This window comes from Epinephelus moara, chromosome 23 (genome assembly GCF_006386435.1).
Source record: "Epinephelus moara isolate mb chromosome 23, YSFRI_EMoa_1.0, whole genome shotgun sequence".
Taxonomy (NCBI): domain Eukaryota; kingdom Metazoa; phylum Chordata; class Actinopteri; order Perciformes; family Serranidae; genus Epinephelus; species Epinephelus moara.
In genome coordinates this window covers 2,134,613-2,151,670 of record NC_065528.1, presented here as the reverse complement: position 1 = coordinate 2,151,670, position 17,058 = coordinate 2,134,613, and the positions used below count along the sequence as shown (strand labels likewise).

The following is a 17,058-nucleotide window of genomic DNA, read 5'->3' as shown; positions in this document are numbered from 1 at the left end:
AGTAGCTTACAACAACATTATTGAAAGTAATAATATTATAGTTATAGTTCTGGCTACTGTGGTACAATATGTTGAAAGTATGTATTAGTATCTGGCAGTATACATGTGTGACAATAGTTTATCTAACAATAACAACAACACTGCTCCCACTAAATTATTATTGTCTACATATTTAAGGCAATCGTCTGTCATCTGAGTTAATGCTGTTCCAGTTGAGTGTCCTTCATGATAGGCGTGCTGAAAATCAGTAGTTAAATTATTCACTTTAAAAAAGAACTGTATTTGTTCACAAACCATCTTTTCCAGCAGTTTGCTAAGAATTGGTAGTAGACTGATCGGCCGACTGTTTGTACCACAAAATCCCTCTGCTGCATTTTTCTTTAGAGGAATAACCTTTGCTACTTTCCACGCTGAAGGGAAGACATTATTTTTTATGCTGGTATTAAAGATGTGGCAAACAGGTCTGTCCAAACTGCTGGCCACCAGTTTCAAAAGCTTTCCATCTAGATTATCCATCCCCCCCTGGTTTATCAGTGTTTATAGGTGATAATTGTTGTTCCACTTCCTTTACATTTACTTTATTTAATTCAAATTTCAAAAAATTGTCTTTCATAAGTTGTTTAGTTATACTCCCATGTGATGGGGTACAATTCACAGATGACATTTCTTGTCTCAATTTTTCCACTTTATTGATAAAAAAGTCATTTAGATAGTTTGCTATTTCGTGTGGTTTTGTTAGAAATGAATCACCTGTATCAATAAAAGATGGAGTTTGGGCAGGTTTTCTTCCCATTATTCTATTTAGGGTGCCCCACAGTTTTTTACCATCATATTTACATTAATTTATTTTGAGTTTGAAAAACATCTTTTTCTTTTTCCGATTTATTTTAGTAACCTGGTTTCTCAGTTTACAATAGGTTTCCCAGTCATCCTTACTCCCAGTCCTATTTGCAATACTCTTTGCCACATCTCTATCAACCATAACACTTCTCAGTTCAGTATCAATCCATGGTGCTCTGACATTTTTTACTGTATATTTTTTGATTGGTGCATGTTTGTCCACCACAGGGCAAAATATATTTTCAAAAGCCTTAATGGCATCATCAGGATCATCTTGCTTGTATACATCAAGCCAGCATACATTATTTACATCAGTACAAAATGAATCCTGACTAAATCTCTTATATGATCTTTTGTAAATTACTTTTGGTTTCCCTTTGGGTACCTTTGCTTTCCTAGAAATAGCTATTATGTTGTGATCACTACATCCAATGGGGACAGATATGCCCTTGGAGCACATATCCACAGCATTTGTAAAGATGGATATGCCCTTGGAGCACATATCCACAGCATTTGTAAAGATGTAGTCTATGCAGGTAGATGTTCTCTTGCCAGAACTGTTTATATAGATTCTTGTTGGTTGGTTAATGACCTGTTTTAAATTACATGCATTAGTTACGTTGAGAACTTTACTCTTTAGTGGACAGTCATGCAACATCCAATTAATGTTCAGGTCACCCATTAGATAAATTTCATTTCCAGTGTCACAAATATTATCAATCATGTCACACAATTCATTCAGACATAAGCTGTTTGCAGATGTTGGCCTGTAACAGCATCCAACCAATATTGGTTTGACATATGGTAATTGAATTTGTAACAACAAGGTCTCCACGCCTGCAGGCATGAGGTCTTGTCTCACCTTTGCCGGAATATGACTCTGAATGTATAGGGCAACCCCTCCTCCATGCAGATTCCTATCTTTTCTATAAACATTATAACCTTGTATATTTACTGCATCATCTGAGAATGTATGATCAAGATGGGTTTCCGAAACCGCTAAAATATGAATATTATTTGTTTGCACTACATCTGTTATTTCAGCAAGTTTGTTCCTGAGGCTGAAAATATTGATATGAGCTAGTTTCAATCCTTTTCTGGGTAATTTTGCTAAAACTGACATGATTTATTAAAATTCAGATTTACCATAAATCAAAAACGATAGTACAGTTAATAGTGAGCAAACAGCAGCATACCCCATGTATGCAGGTATCCATGATTGTGTGAAAATCTACAAATGTAAATGAAAGTAATCCAATAGATAAACATGGTATGTTTAAAATTAATTGGTAACAACACACAGTTATTCATGTCTTAATCTTGAAAGAACTTCGCTAAATATTTTGTCCCTTTTTGAGGTAACTATCACTAATAATAACTGCTATGGACATTCTTCAATATTTTCTCCCCTCAGTGAAAAATAGTTCTCAATAACTGTCCACAAGGCTGGATTACCTTCCAGGCCAGGTATACAACTACTGCGGGGCCCTCAAAAAGCCCAGGGCCACTGGCAATTTGTACACCACTAAAGCTAATATCAACTGACATGATAAGGACCTTGAAGTGGCACTGCTCCATTACCATGTCATCTTGAGACCCTGTCTTAAAAAGTGGTACTGTGTCAAAATCACATCTAAAGACCTTTATTCTTTCAATGTATTTTATGCTCTTAAGAGGGCCAGCAGCTCATTCTTACCCAGGGACCTCCAACAGGTTTATCTGGTCATGTCATAGGGAGGCCTGTGGATGTCTTAAATATCTGGATACTCTTTCTGGAAAGAGACAATACTGTTTAGTTTTTCATACATAATTCCAATGTAAATTTATGAATGTTATATTGTCGGTGAGATAGCGGAAGTAGCAGTAAGCTAGGTAGTCCGATAGACTATCTGTGGTTAGTCCCAGTGGCTACTCTTGGTGGATAACCGCCAACACTGGTTCTTTTCAAAAATAATTTGCCTTCAGTTTAGTAAATATTGATTTATTTTTTAACAAATATTTAACTAATGTTAACTTGGCATATTCTAAAATGTCTTTGCAAAGCTGTGGTACCTGTTGCACTGTCCGTGTCTGTAACGACTAACAACCGGTCTATTTTTGTCTTCAGAAACTGTGTGTTGAACATGTAACCAGAACAAAAAGGGATTGTTGCCAGTGGTACCATTAATATGAGAAATAAAACCAGAAGAGTTTCACGAGACATAGCGTAAAAGTATTCAAATCAAATTCAATCAGAATTTGCAGAAGACAATGACACATAGACTGACGGGTCCGTCACTCAATGTCAGTACATGATATCCTTGTCTTTCCCCATCTGACTTCATTCTCTACATACATTAGAAAATTGTTCCACACCATACCCTGAAATATGTATTTAGTCATTATGGCTGAGAATGTGTTACTGATTTACCATACTTCCTTTATATCATATAATAAATGAATGCCAAAAGTTATTTCTTTTACTACTACTTTATATTACTATTACTTAAGTCTGTTGTTAAATTCAGCATCATGTTTCGCTCAGAACAGTTATCAGAAGTTAAAAAAATGTGTAAACTGCGTCACTAACGCAGACGAGCAAGGATTAGTTGGGAAACATCACATTTATTTACTTTACATGGAGCTACAGTTAATAGTGAATTATGTTAAATGTTTGTCAAATGTATTTGTATCAGAAATCATCTTTAGAGGGAGCCTTAAGCTAGCTTGGGCCATGTTAAAATTAAGCTAATTGCTAGCGTGCTTGATTGAAAAGGGAAAAAAAACAATGCTTTGAGATGGCTGTCAGAAATGGCAGAGGTAAGATCACATAATCCCATTTGAGCTATAACAGGTGGTCTGTTCCACGTTTTATTTCCCAATTGCTTTTGGAAAAAAGAAGAGAGTACTGTAAACAAAAAGTTGCCATTGGAAATATCCAGTATCGGTTCAACGCCGGAAGTTGCACCCAGAATTCACGCAAGGTATCATGGGGGCTAGGAATAAGGTCGATATAAACAAACAAAAGGGTGTACTGTCTCCTTAAGGGCTGTTACTGCTCGCTTCTTGCTAGCCTAACCCACCGCTGGTTATTATTTTCTTCAACAAGATGGCTGTCGTTCCTGAGAGCAGAGTCCTCACTTTCAGCGTTTTTAAGTGGAGCTCTTACTCCTCTACATATTTACCAGAGTGAGTAATGCAGACGTTTGTTTTCCCGGCGTATGCATTACGTTTTGTGGTCTCAAGTGGTCTTTCTTCACCTCAATGCACCAATGTTTGTTCTTGCCGGCCCGACTGGCCTAGCTAGCCTGCGATCCAAGCCAACAAGCGATAGCATTGTTAGCAACAGTAGGTGCGTTTGGTTTTGATACGTTGTCGCCCGATCGTGATGCTACTGACGATCCATTGAAGCGGTTATGGCAAACAGTAGCGTGTAAAGGAGTGTATAATCGAGGAGATGACCTTTTAAATAATTTCGTGGATTATGTATTTGTGTCATTGAGGTATTTCAACAGATAGGAGTTTGACTCTTAGACACTGCTCCTCCGTTTGAGATGCTCTGTTTACGTCAATATTCGTTTCTGTTCATGAGAAGGGCTTTTTTGTAGCAATACTTCGTATTGTCACTACTTAAGCAAACTCTACTAAGCGGGTCGCAAGACTACTGAGTTGTCAAGGCAAAAATAGTACTGCATTTTAGAATTTGATTCAGAAATATGCAGTCCGGCACCCCGGTACGTCAAAAACAAACGTCCGAGTTAGCTAACTGGACTCCGAAGCTAAAGTGGATAACTAGCTGCTGTTTAATAAACGAGCTCTGCTTCAGCAACAGTACCTTCTCAGCTTGCTTACTGGCTACTTGGAACCACAGTTATGACTCGAGCGGTCGTGCTTCATGGATGACATATAAAAATAAATAGTATGTTACAGTTAATAAGTGAAGTCACGCATAGTTAGAGAGCATTTGCCTGTTGCTGGTACAGCACTCGTATAGATACTGGTTAGCTGCTAGCTGATGTTAATGCCATCCAGCTAACAACAACGTCTGCTAGCTTATACTAACGTTACTGTAACGTTAATCATTAAATGGACTCATTGCATCTGCTAGCACAATCTAGCTGGCCTACATACGTAGTACTGATATATGATTCCTTTAACGTTACACCTGGTTTATACACACAAGTACCCACAGCTATTCTACCCTAAAGTGAGTTTTGATTCCTGCATGCTAACGTTTGATGAGATGTTGTCTGCTGTGTGTCCAGTATTAAGCTGCTGTGATGTCCCACAGAGATAAATAAACCCATGTCTTTCTGTGTGGATGTTTCTTAGGAATATCTTAGTGGACAAACCTAATGATCAGTCTTCAAGATGGTCTTCTGAGAGCAACTACCCTCCACAGGTAGGTCTGCTGGTGTCACACAAACTGTCTCTGCACCTGACTTCACTGTTCCACATGGAGCTTGACATGAATATTGACAGTGTGCGATAAGAACAAATTGTGATTTTAAGGCTCCGATCACGCAGACAACGTTGTGCAGGTTGCACAGCACAAGGTGCACCACACTGCCGTTTTAGTTTAAATTGAATGCCACTAGTAAAAAAAACTCTTGATGCCTCATTTTATTGTTGCCAGGCAACCACTTTATTACTTCCTTACCCTAACCTTCCAGTGTAATCAAATTACCTTTATATTTATTTTACTTTATTTTATTTCATTTCACAGTAATTCATATCTAATTCCTAATAGGAAACAGGCAGATGATACTTGCTGTAGCTCTAGTTAAGGGTGAGAGGCTGTCAGCAAATAGTTTGTTGGGCACAGGGAAACAGATCTGTGTGGGTACATGAGAGCCTAAAGAAGAGGGTGGATCATGGGGAGAACCACCAGTTGGTCCAGGAGCTTAGCCTCCATGATGACTGTTTCAAGTACTGCACTTATGCTTCCATGCCTGCTGTTTTCTATTGAAATAGTGGTAACTGTGGTATGTAAAGTCTTATAGCTCTGGGTATCCAGCAACTGCTGCCACCAGTTTCTCCTCCATTGTTTACCAGCTGTAAACTTGTTGTCATGACCACCACAGAAGGCCTGCCTCTCAAATCATCTGATTTGACAATGGGGAAAAAAGCCAAGATGATGTGGGGCAATTTTCTGCTTTGAGTTGAAAAAAGGCAAGGTGCCGATAGCACAGAAACGCGAGGCGTGTAGCAACGCAAAAGCAGTGAGCAAAAGCCTTCATTCTTATTAAAAACTATTACAAAAAGCTGTCTCCAGCTGCTAAAACATTTTCTGTGTGATGGGGTCTAAAGGGAGACTTGTGGTTTGTTTTTTTGTTTGCTTATATTGTAGGTGTATGATATAGTACCACCTTTCATTCAGCCACTCAGTCAGGCCAGTTGACTTCAGACATTTGAGGAATTGTGTCCGATTTTACTGAGTAGTTGTCTTGGGCTCCTACCATGACTAGAGCTCATACTGCAGACATGGTGAAAGTTATTTTAAGTGAGATTAGATAAGAGCAGCAGTTTTGAGTGAAGCATTTATTTTGGGGCACAAAACATTTTGCATTCTTTTTTAAAAATATTAATCACTTAATTGGTCATTAACATGGCTAAGAGTCAATTATGTCATTGTCTAACTGCTGGTGAGGCTTTGTGTGTGTGTGTGTGTGTGTGTGTGTCAGCAGGACCAAGGTCTGAAGCTTTGTTATTCTTTGCACAGTGAAAAAGTTGGTGATTTTGTCTGTTAAAGTCTTAAAGAGGCGGAAATGAAGCATTTCAAAACAATGGTTGACCGCTTACTAACTCTGTATTCATGGCAGGTAGAGTATCATTGTATAGGAAGCATTTTTAGTATAATATATTGTAATTCATACTCAAAACTCAAATTCAGTCGATCACTAAGTCCCTAAGTCATATTAATATATATGTCATATGAGTTGATGAACAGTGCCTACTCTTCTGTTCTTGCAGATAACAAGATATGAATCTCATGTATAGCCTTTTTTATGACTGAACAAAAAATGTATTAATACATCTACAACAGGCTACACGTGTTCAAAAACAGAAATGTTTGTAAATAAGGACAGGACTATAACTCTATGAATTGAGTATTACACTGGAAGACCTTCTGTTGTTGTTTTTTGGACAGTTTTATCAGTCTATTTCACTGCACAGCTTGATAGGCTCCAATAATAAAATGCATTTTCATTCCCTCTACAGTCTACACTTATATGTATTTCTGTATCATGATGTGGTTGAATATTATTTCTGGCCCACACAATTCAAGCAACATTTTAATAGACCTGACGATCAATAGCTTTTTTTACTAGGGCTGTAGTCAACCAAAGAAAATCTTGGTCAACTAAAGTTGCACATAATCTTCAACTAATCGATTAGTCGTGGGGGAAAAAAAATCTGCACGTTATTTTACTTCTGCGGAGGTGTGTCTGTGTCACTCTGCAGTTACACCTCCAAAACGCTACTCAGCAGTGGAGGACTGTGTTAAGTCCTGTAAAGTTTAGTTCAAATCAAACTTTATTTACATAGTTGATTCAAAACACACATTAAATATAGCTTTATAGAGCTCGTAAGTTGCGTGTTTCTGTTTCCGGTACATGGGACCTTAAAAATCGATTTCTCATAATGTATTTCAATGGCTAGATGAAAATTATTTTCTGGTCCCGTTGAATGAATTTCACATATGTTGTTTGTGAATTTTTAATATATTTTTTCGTGCAAAGAAGGCTACAATTTAGCGGGAAGAAGTTTGATACTGTTAGGTTTTGTGTGAGAGCTTCACTTCATCGCCTTCTTCCAAGGAGAGGACAAAAGCCTTAAGCGTGGCAAAAACCACTACAAGTCTGGACATGTGGAGAATTTCAGCTACGAAACACACTGGCATCTTGATCTGATGGCTCCGTAGATCGTGGCAGAAGATGCAGCAGCAGCAGCACTGTGAGTTGAGAAGTGGAGGGAAAGTGTGATGACGTGACGTCACATAGACGACATGTAGTCCTTCTCATTACGTTGTTTCCACAGCCTTTAACTGAAGAATCATACAATAAACTGTCAAACTCTTAACATGAAAAAATATTATTTAGACCCACACGAAACATTTGTGTAATCCAAGGCATTTAATGACTGGGACCAGAAAATAATAATTTTCTCTTCATTGACTCCCATTCATATTTTCCGAGCCTAGAGGTCCGATAGGGGTCTACCGGAAGGGGCGGCACGTACGAGCTCTATAGAGACAATTTCAAACACAAGTACGCAAATTGGCTTCACTATAAATCGCAGAACCGACAGACAAACACTTGTCTTTATCTGGACACATTTCCCCCACCAACGTTATTAGCACAAGTCTATGGCATTTTACATTGTATAAATTAGCCTAGCGTCTAGCGATCTTTTCCTCTTCTCATATAAAGCCAGGGACAACAGCAACATTTAACAAAGGTAACGGTATATAATTTGGCTCCATTACAACTCACAACATTCACCGACAAAACAACTGTCTTATACTAAACACGATTTCAAAGCAAATACAACATGCTAACGTTATTAGTGCCAGCCTATGGCATTTTACATGGTATACATTAGCCTAGCGACGAGCGGAGATTTCCTCTGCTCCTATGAAGCCAGGATAAATCCCAAAGTAAAAATCCCTGAAGGATAAATCACAAACACAACTTAAAATGCTATTTTAGTGGAGGCTTTACTGTCTTCACAATTTATTGTTTCTTATCTGTGAAATACAAGTAAATACACGCTTCGTTCCCACTGAGGGAAATGGTTTCAGCTTACAGAAACAGACAGGAGGTCTGCGTCACTGCGACGCTGAGCGTCAGGATGGGCGAGTTCAACTTTCTGTCAACAACGGGGGTGTTTTGAAAACACCCCCATTTTCACAGGTAACTTAGCCTGTCCTCCCGCCGCAGGAAATAATGGATTAATCCTGGAAAGCTGTTGATGTAGCACTTTTCTCCTTATGAAAGTAACACAGCGATTATTCGACCAATGAGAATTTGGTCGGACAAGAGCATAGCGACCAAATAATCGATTAGTCGACCAGGAGACTACAGCCCTATTTTTATACACATTCATAAGTTTTTTGGGGTTTGTTTTGGCAGTAAAAACCCACAACGTCATGTCCATATTGCAATGAAATATAGGTTATTAAATTAGGGATGTCTGCTGAAGTCTGCACCCCAAGCGGACTCTCTGCTTGACGCCCGTTGTGGACTGGATGAATTGTAGCTTTGGACAGCCCTAAGTACCCCCAGACTTCCCGGGAACATGCCTGCAAAGTCTGCAAGTGCAGTGAAGTCCAGATATTTATTGAAGTGCTTTACAGGTGATCTGTAATTTCTGTTCATGGCTCAAACTCCATTTTACATGAATTCTCATGTAAATCAGCACCATATTAGTTTGCTGCTGCAGAGCAGACCTGTCCTCTTAACCACATAGACTAAATAAAATGTGTCTGACTATGAGGTTTATATTTTCATTAGAAAAAATACAAGACAACAGCTTTCATTAAAGATCAGTCAGATGTAGGCAGGGCCTCACATCTGTACAGATGTTATCTGAAGAATCCTCATATTCCACTGACCACAAGTCTCTGTGATGCCAAATTCTTCAATAATCTAACAATAAAAATCCAATGTTAATATACAGTAGACTACATATAGTTTTATGATACAGTTAAAATGGCCAAAAATGTGAATAATTGCATTGCAGGATGATTTGTGTTCCCCCTAAATTTTGTGTTTGTGCTCCTAAAATTTACAGTTAGGGGCTACAGTGCTTGTACTAAAAAAAGTTAGTCTGGAGCCCTGACACTATAAAGTTTACTCAGAGAGAGGACTACTACATCAGTGTCCACAGTGGAAAAACGCTGAGGCGGGACATGGAGGAAGGAACTAGTTGTAATTGATCTCCACAGAAAAACATGTTTGCACAAAGTAAATACAGTCATAGCCTGTGAACACACCTCTTAGCTCACTGTTCATAGGGAAACACCCAGTGTTGATTCATGTTTTTCAAATCAAAACAATGCAACACAAAAATCAAATGGCAAGAATAGTTTGTTCCTCATCCATCCATCAATTAATTAAACCAAAGTGTGTGCCAAGTTACAGACAAGTAATCTGTAAATGATGTGTTGAACATGTGAGCCAGAACAGGAGGGAGGATCGGGGTGTACTGTCACATGTTGACTCATGACAAACTAGGGTGAAAGGCCCAGATCAATGTCTGACAGGAGAGCTGGAACGCAGGAGAATGGCTTTCACTTTCTATTGATTGTAAAGTTTGACAGTGAAATTCATGTGAGCAAACTCATGAGTGACATCAGTATAAAGGCTCAAGGCATAGACTGATAGAATATCTGTGTCTTTAATGAGTGCATGTGAAAACATTGCCTGCTTTCCAGTGGCACATTGAATCACTATTCCAGCCTAATGGCCACTGGTAATTTGTCATTAGATGTCGGGGCTTGTTAGAGCACCAGTGACATGTGGATGCAGCTCTTGGATTGTATGGAATGCCACTTACCTGACGCAACAGATTGACCCTGCTGCAGTCATTGAGATAATGAGCAGATCTTTTCACAGTGGCTGGCCTGCCATAAGCGCAGACAACTTCCTGCTATCCTCCATACGTTAACAGCATCATAACTCTGCTCTTTACCTTTGCTCCATCTCATGTCTTCTCTCTCTTTGTCTGTCTCTTTTTCTACAGTTTTTAATCTTAAAATTGGAAAGGCCGGCCATTGTTCAGAGCATCACCTTTGGGAAGTATGAGAAGACTCACGTCTGCAACCTGAAGAAGTTTAAAGTGTTTGGTGGGATGAGTGAAGAAAACATGACAGAGCTTTTGTCCAGGTGAGACAGTCAGACGGTCCAAGAGTTTTTTGTTTAAAAGTGCTGGGGGGGAAAACGGACACTGACCCAAACACACACACGTGTGTGTAGGGCACCCCCCTAATATAATGGTAGGGGAAACACTGAATCCCTAAGAGCTTTTTTCTGTTAGCGTAAAGCCCAGTTTAGACCAAAGATGACAAAGAAGTGTTTTAGAATGTTCCTGAGAAAAGTCGCGTTGGTGTGAATTGGCTGGCCTGAGCTTGACTCGAGCTGACTGATGGTGTCACCTGCAACTCAGCTGATCAAATCGCCATCGGCTGGTTTTAGAACGTAAAGCACGTCACCTGTTTTAACAGCCATTTGGCTTGTAGTGAAGTCTGCTGGTCAAGTCAAAATGACTGCAGATGGTGTATTCGCTTGCTGTAGCAGGCACTCTTTCCCCGCAGAGCCCTCTGTTTTCTGTCCCCACAGTGTGACGTCAGATGGTGGGCTGCTGCTGCTGCTGCTCACTGTATGTCCCAAGATGATGAATACATATTCTGATATTTTCAGGCTGAATGGCGATATATGATATATATATCTCCCGGTATTTTCTACTAAGTGGGCTGCATGTTCAGCTGTAAGCTGTTGCTTCATGTGTTTTGCCATCACACAGCAGGGCAGGTAAAACAAGTTCACCTGTTGGAGGTGAGCTGTTTGCAGAGGTGCAGTAAGGGCCTGTTGCCTGTCGCTCTTCATCAACATCTCACTGTGGCTGTTTCTGCTGTCACACGTCCTCCCTGCCTTATATTACACTTGTCTTAATTGAAGAAAAGCTGCAAATAGAGTTAAGCTAATTCGGTAATAAACATATTTTAATTCCTATAGAGTATTTAAAATAAAAGTCCCCCATTATTTTGTTATGTAAATGTTATGCTGATAGCAAACAAGAAACAATGTAATAAAGCAGATATCTACAGAAGTACTGAGAGCTGAACGCACAGAGACTTTAAAAAACACCGTTCTCTCTGGTCTCCTGCAGACAGAGGGGAGCAGAGTCTCACAGTACACGGTGGTCGGGTGTTGGCTGCGATCAGTGAGACGCCACCGCTACCCGCTTGAGTGTGGGTGGTCCGGTTTTTGACCTACTCTGGAGAAGTAGGTGCGCAGCTCGGCGTGGCACCGCGTGTCTAAACTGATAACAGAGACATAAATCTGTGCAGCATGGCTTGAATGGACACGGCTAAAAGTTACAGAGGAAAAGGCCTACAGTGTTGTGTGTGTGCTACTGCTGTAACTTCATTCATCTCACAGACTGATTTAGCGTAGCTTGTGCAACATACAGACCAATGTCGCACTGTAGACTAATCAACAGACAGATTAAACAGAGGAGCAGCTCTGTGTCTCTCTGACTGTTGATGGAGAAACTGTGAATGCTTTAGTGGGGCAGAGCCGTGCGGAGAGTGTCAGAGAGGAGAGATCCACACTGGTATGCGCTATATGGCGCAACTTGACCCTATACCAATAAAAACGGTATTGCCTAAATGTATATCTTGTTTGAAAACATTTCGATATATTGTAAAAAATCCATATACCCCCGGCGTAATTGCTTTACAGCAACTCCCAAGCAGTCTTCCACTGACTTGACCACGTCATACTTTTGTGTTAAGCTGAAAACACACTGGCATGTGGTGCTGTGCTTCATGTGACCCGCGTCAAGTGCGGTGCAAAGTTATTACTACTTTTACTGAAAGATCTGTACTTCCTCCACCTCTGCATTAGCTTAAAATTATGTGTGGAGAGCCCTTTATTTAAACTTGATTTCTCACCTGAAGAGCCAATTTCCAGAGGTATGACTTGCCAGGAAAAATCTTTTTGGCCAGATCTTTTTGGAGATATTTCTCGATCTTAACAATAAGTCTCTCCTCATCCATTCTTCGTCTCACTTGAGGCAGCAACAGATACAGAGTTCTCTTTATACATCAGTGGTAAGGACAGGAGTTGAGCTGCCATATGTGCAGAGAAAAAGAGCTGCTACAAGAGCTGGTATGTACAAGCAGAGAAGGGGTGGCAAGGCTGGGAATAGGATAGTGTTGTGAAGTGCCACATCACTAGGGCTGCAGCTATCGATTATTTTAGTAATCGAGTATTCTGTCGATTATTCCATCGATTAATCGAGTAATCGGATAAGAAATACTTTTTGTTTATTAAAGTGCAATACTATTCACGAAAGAGAAAGTAACTGGTTTCCTTTTTTAAAAAACATTTTTAATGGGATTGCACATTCTGGGCTTTAAAGAAAACATTTTGGCAATGCAAAATAAAATAAAATATAAATTAATTTTAAATAAAATTTTAAACACTGACTAAAGCATGTAATAAGACATAACCTATTAATAATAAATAATACATAAACATTGCCTTTAGGTTGTGCAACTTAACTTTTAGAACTACTCTGGCATAACATAAGCCTGTCCTCTTGAAAGGCTTTGTGGCATCTGAAGATGCAAAACAAGTGGACAATAAGGTTTGAACTTGGAACAAGAGTTCACACTTTTACAAAGCTAACATGCTATGAAAGTTAGTATTCATGAATACGCCTCCTTAATTGTCTACATATTTTAACATACTACAGTTTACAACAAATAGAACTTCAGTTGTGCACTGTAATACACTTAACACACACAAAAATAAATCTCACAGTTCAGCAGCTCTGGTACTGGTACTCAGGAGTGTGTGTGTGTGTGTGTGTGTGTGTGTGTGTGTGTGTGTGTGTGTGTGTGTGTGTGTGTAAGTATTTAAATGAGTATGTGGTTGCAATGAAGAAAAGTAAGCATATCAACATGCTCAGAACTGAGGCTTGCCCTGCACTTCGAAGCAATGTTTCCTGCTGCAGAAAACAGCTGCTCTGATGGCGTGGAGGTTGCCAGAATACACAGCAAAGACTTTGCCAGCTTTGCTAGAGTTGGATAGTGCGCTGCATTTGTTTTCCACCATGACAGTGGATTCTCCTTCTTGGACAGAGGATGTTCTCCAAAATACATCAAGACCTCCTTCTGCACAGTTTGGTTTAACTGCTGCTCCTTGTCCTCTTCATTACTGGTGCTGGAGTCTGATGATCCCAGTATGTTGCCGAGGAACGATGTAGCACCCCTGGAATGTGTTACTGGGCTGTCTTGGGCTGTGTTTGAGGCTCCAATTTCACTTGCTTTGGACTGCCTCTCTTTCTTTTTGACAGCAAGTGCCATGGTTTGTACTGTGCTTTGGACCTTGAATACTTCATCAGCAGGCAGGAACTTGAGTTTTCGAAACCTGGGATCCAGAGCAGCAGCAAGTAGGACTACGCTTGGACATTCAGGTTGAAATACAGATATTCCCTGCCATCTTGCTGTGATCTGTTCTGCCACATTAGCCTGGAGTGACTTGACTGGTGCAGTCTCAAAAGAAAAACTGTATGGACTTCTTGAGGCTTTGCACAAGTTGTGGAAGTGCAGAGAGTAGGGCTGGATGATTATGGCAAAAATAATAATCACAATTATTTTGATTGATACTGAAATCACAATTAATAAACACGATTATAAGTTGGTCGTGTTGCCTTGGGGGGCAGACACGACAGCATGACAAACTTTGCAAACAATGTCCTTTTGCTCGACGTCTGTCAACTTGAATCCAAAATGTTTCAAGATGACTGAAGTTGTCCTACCTTTCTTCTCAACCAAAGGCTGCCTTTCTGCCATGTTCTCAATTGCTCGCTCCACATATTATTGATCCACACACGTCACACGCTTGCTGCTGCTGCATGTAACACAGGTGCATTCACAGTGCTTTTCCAGCACAGGAACTTACATACACGCCACACCGTGCGGCGCATTAATCATTTTTCTTCGATTATAATGTTTTTATGATCGTGAGAAGCCAAAATCGGAATCGAAAACTCGATTAATCGTCAAGCCCTAGCAGAGAGGGTAGCATACTGTTGCCCACTCAGAAACAAAGTAGCTCCTTCAAATGGCTCAAGGGCCTGGCTCAGTTCCTCAATCAAGTTCCACTGTTCAGGCTTGAGATCAAGGTGGTGTTTTCCTCTCTGAGTCACTAATGGAGCAGCAGTCACCGGCCATCTTTGTTCCAGCAGCCTGGACAACATGTGATAAGTGCTGTTCCAGCGTGTACTTACATCTTGCACCAGCATGTGCTGTGGTGTGCCCATTTGCTGCTGCTTATCTTTTAACTTGGTGCATGCCAGTTCACTCTTTTTAAAATGTTCGACAAGGCATCTTGCAGCAGCCACACACCTGGAAATAGCTTGCTGGTTCTTCAGGGCACTTTGCACAACCAAGTTCAGAATGTGACCTGCACATCGCACTGATGCTCATCCATGCTCGTCTGTCAAGATCTTCACTGCTGCAACAACATTAGCACCATTGTTGTGGACAACATCTTTGACTTTCTCTTGTGGGATGTTGAAATTGACAATAAAATCCTGAAGCCACTCCGCAATATTTGGAGCTGTGTGTCATCCCTGTCATCCTACAGCCTGCCATCATTGTCAGGCTGTAGGACTTCATTTCCCAATCCTCCTCAAGAAAGTGACAAGTCACCCCCAGATATGCCTCTGTAGCTATGCTGGTCCAAATGTCTGTTGTGAGTGCAATAGAGTCAGTTTCCTTAAGCGCGTTCTTCAACTTGCCTTTGGTTTCTTCATATTTCTTTTCCATCATTTTTGTGAAGTAGGTTCTTGAAGGAAGCGTGTACCTGGGATTGAATGTGGAAATCATCTTCTGAAAACCTTCATCTTCCACCATGGACAGCAGGCGCATATATGTGACAGTCATGTTCAAAATGCTGTCTGTAAACTCAGCTGCTAGCTCAGTTGAACATGGTGGATCTGATCGCACAAAGCTGTCCAGACGACTCTGTGATTTACTGAAAAAAATAGGTGAAATAATTTATTTATAAATGAACACATTTATGACTAGGCCTAAATATCATAACTGTAAGTTCATAAGACTGGCTAATGTACATTTACTTACTATGCCGAAGGTTGTCCTATACCCATTGAACCTATTAACTGCAGTTAAATTTAAATGAATATACCTGCTGTATTGGATTGGTGTATTTTAGGCTGCATTTGCTACTTACACTAGGGGTGACCCCGAATAGTCGATGATTCGGTGATTCGATTCGGAGAAGTCTGATTCAACTGCCAGTCTCGCTGTTGAATCATCGCAAAATGTGGTCATGAAACAAGACTGTACCATTCTGACTATATGGGGGTGCTCACTGCTGCTGAACATCTTGATTTGACATAGAGGGTTCTAGTTTCCCGGCGCGGCGCAGGGTGGCGAACCCCGCGCAGAGCTAGTTTTGAGCAGTGCAACCCGGCGAACCCCGCGCAGAGCTAGTTTTGAGCAGTGCAACCCGAGACGTGCTCAGTTTGGTAGTTTGGCAGACCGAGGTGCGCTGAGATGGGTGTGGCGGCACAGCAGGGGAAGGTGTCGACAGATCCAGCTTGGCGCAGTGACAGTTTTGTGCCAAAGGGCTTCGCCGAAGGTGCGCTAAAAGCTCGCCAGCTGAAACCAGGTCTACTGTCAGCGCAGGGGGAGCGCAGCCGGTGTAAGCCGGAGTTTGGCTGACTGGCGGACAGTGCGCACACGTCACCAAAACCTCACAGGCAGGTTTCCAGAATGTCAGGCACATTAACGATGCAATAAATACCCAAAAAAACACTATTCAATGCAACTATCTGCAATCAGCACATAAATGTATCTCTATATCGACTGTCCCGTCACATCTGATGTCAGATCATAGGGGATTGGCACCGTTAGGCACGTTTGGCACGTGTAATGGAAACCCAACCTGATTTGATTAACACAGATGTAAACTAATGAGTTCACATCCCTCTCAGCCAACCACAAACAGCCACAGCATCAGGAGATGCAGGAGAGGGCTCATTTGATTGGTGTGATGTGTGTAAAACCCACTCCACGCCTTCTCTCCTCCCTCTTTCCGACTTGCGCAGGTAGGAGGGACGGAGGTGGGAAAGAGGAGTAGCTGCGGCAGGTGCACGGTGTGCCAAACTTGCAAAATCCGCCTGGCCACACCCAGTTGGCGAAGCGCAGGTGCGCTGCGCCCCCGCCTTGCCCGGTCTGCGAAACTAGAGCCTAGAATGTATTTGTTTTCTAGTAATTCATGATATTTTGATACAAACATCAGCCTAATTTCTGTTAATAAAAAATTGAAAATGACGCGTGCGTTTAATCAGTAGGCATAATCATTACTACGCATGAATAAATCACCCAGTTGCTCGATCCAAATAAGCTGAGGTGAGTGAGTGCGCTGCAGGACCATCAGAGCAGCATTGAGGCCTACGGTGATTTAAAGTTAAAGT

General features: G+C 40.8%; 1 protein-coding gene across 5 annotated transcripts in view; it reads left to right on the top strand.

Moving 5' to 3' along the window:
- The first annotated feature begins 3,844 nt into the window (after positions 1-3,844).
- mkln1 (muskelin 1, intracellular mediator containing kelch motifs) overlaps positions 3,845-17,058 on the top strand; it is a 100,942-nt gene continuing 87,728 nt past the window's right edge. For 3 of the 5 annotated variants that reach the window (XM_050036064.1, XM_050036063.1, XM_050036068.1), the window contains exons 1-3: positions 3,846-4,008; positions 5,152-5,221; positions 10,567-10,709. In XM_050036064.1, the coding sequence (XP_049892021.1) occupies positions 3,929-4,008; positions 5,152-5,221; positions 10,567-10,709 (293 nt within the window). In that variant the 5' untranslated portion in view covers positions 3,846-3,928. Of the gene's footprint in view, positions 4,009-4,628; positions 5,027-5,151; positions 5,222-10,566; positions 10,710-17,058 lie in introns of those variants that run through there. The other 2 variants (XM_050036066.1, XM_050036067.1) reach the window with 2 other exon arrangements.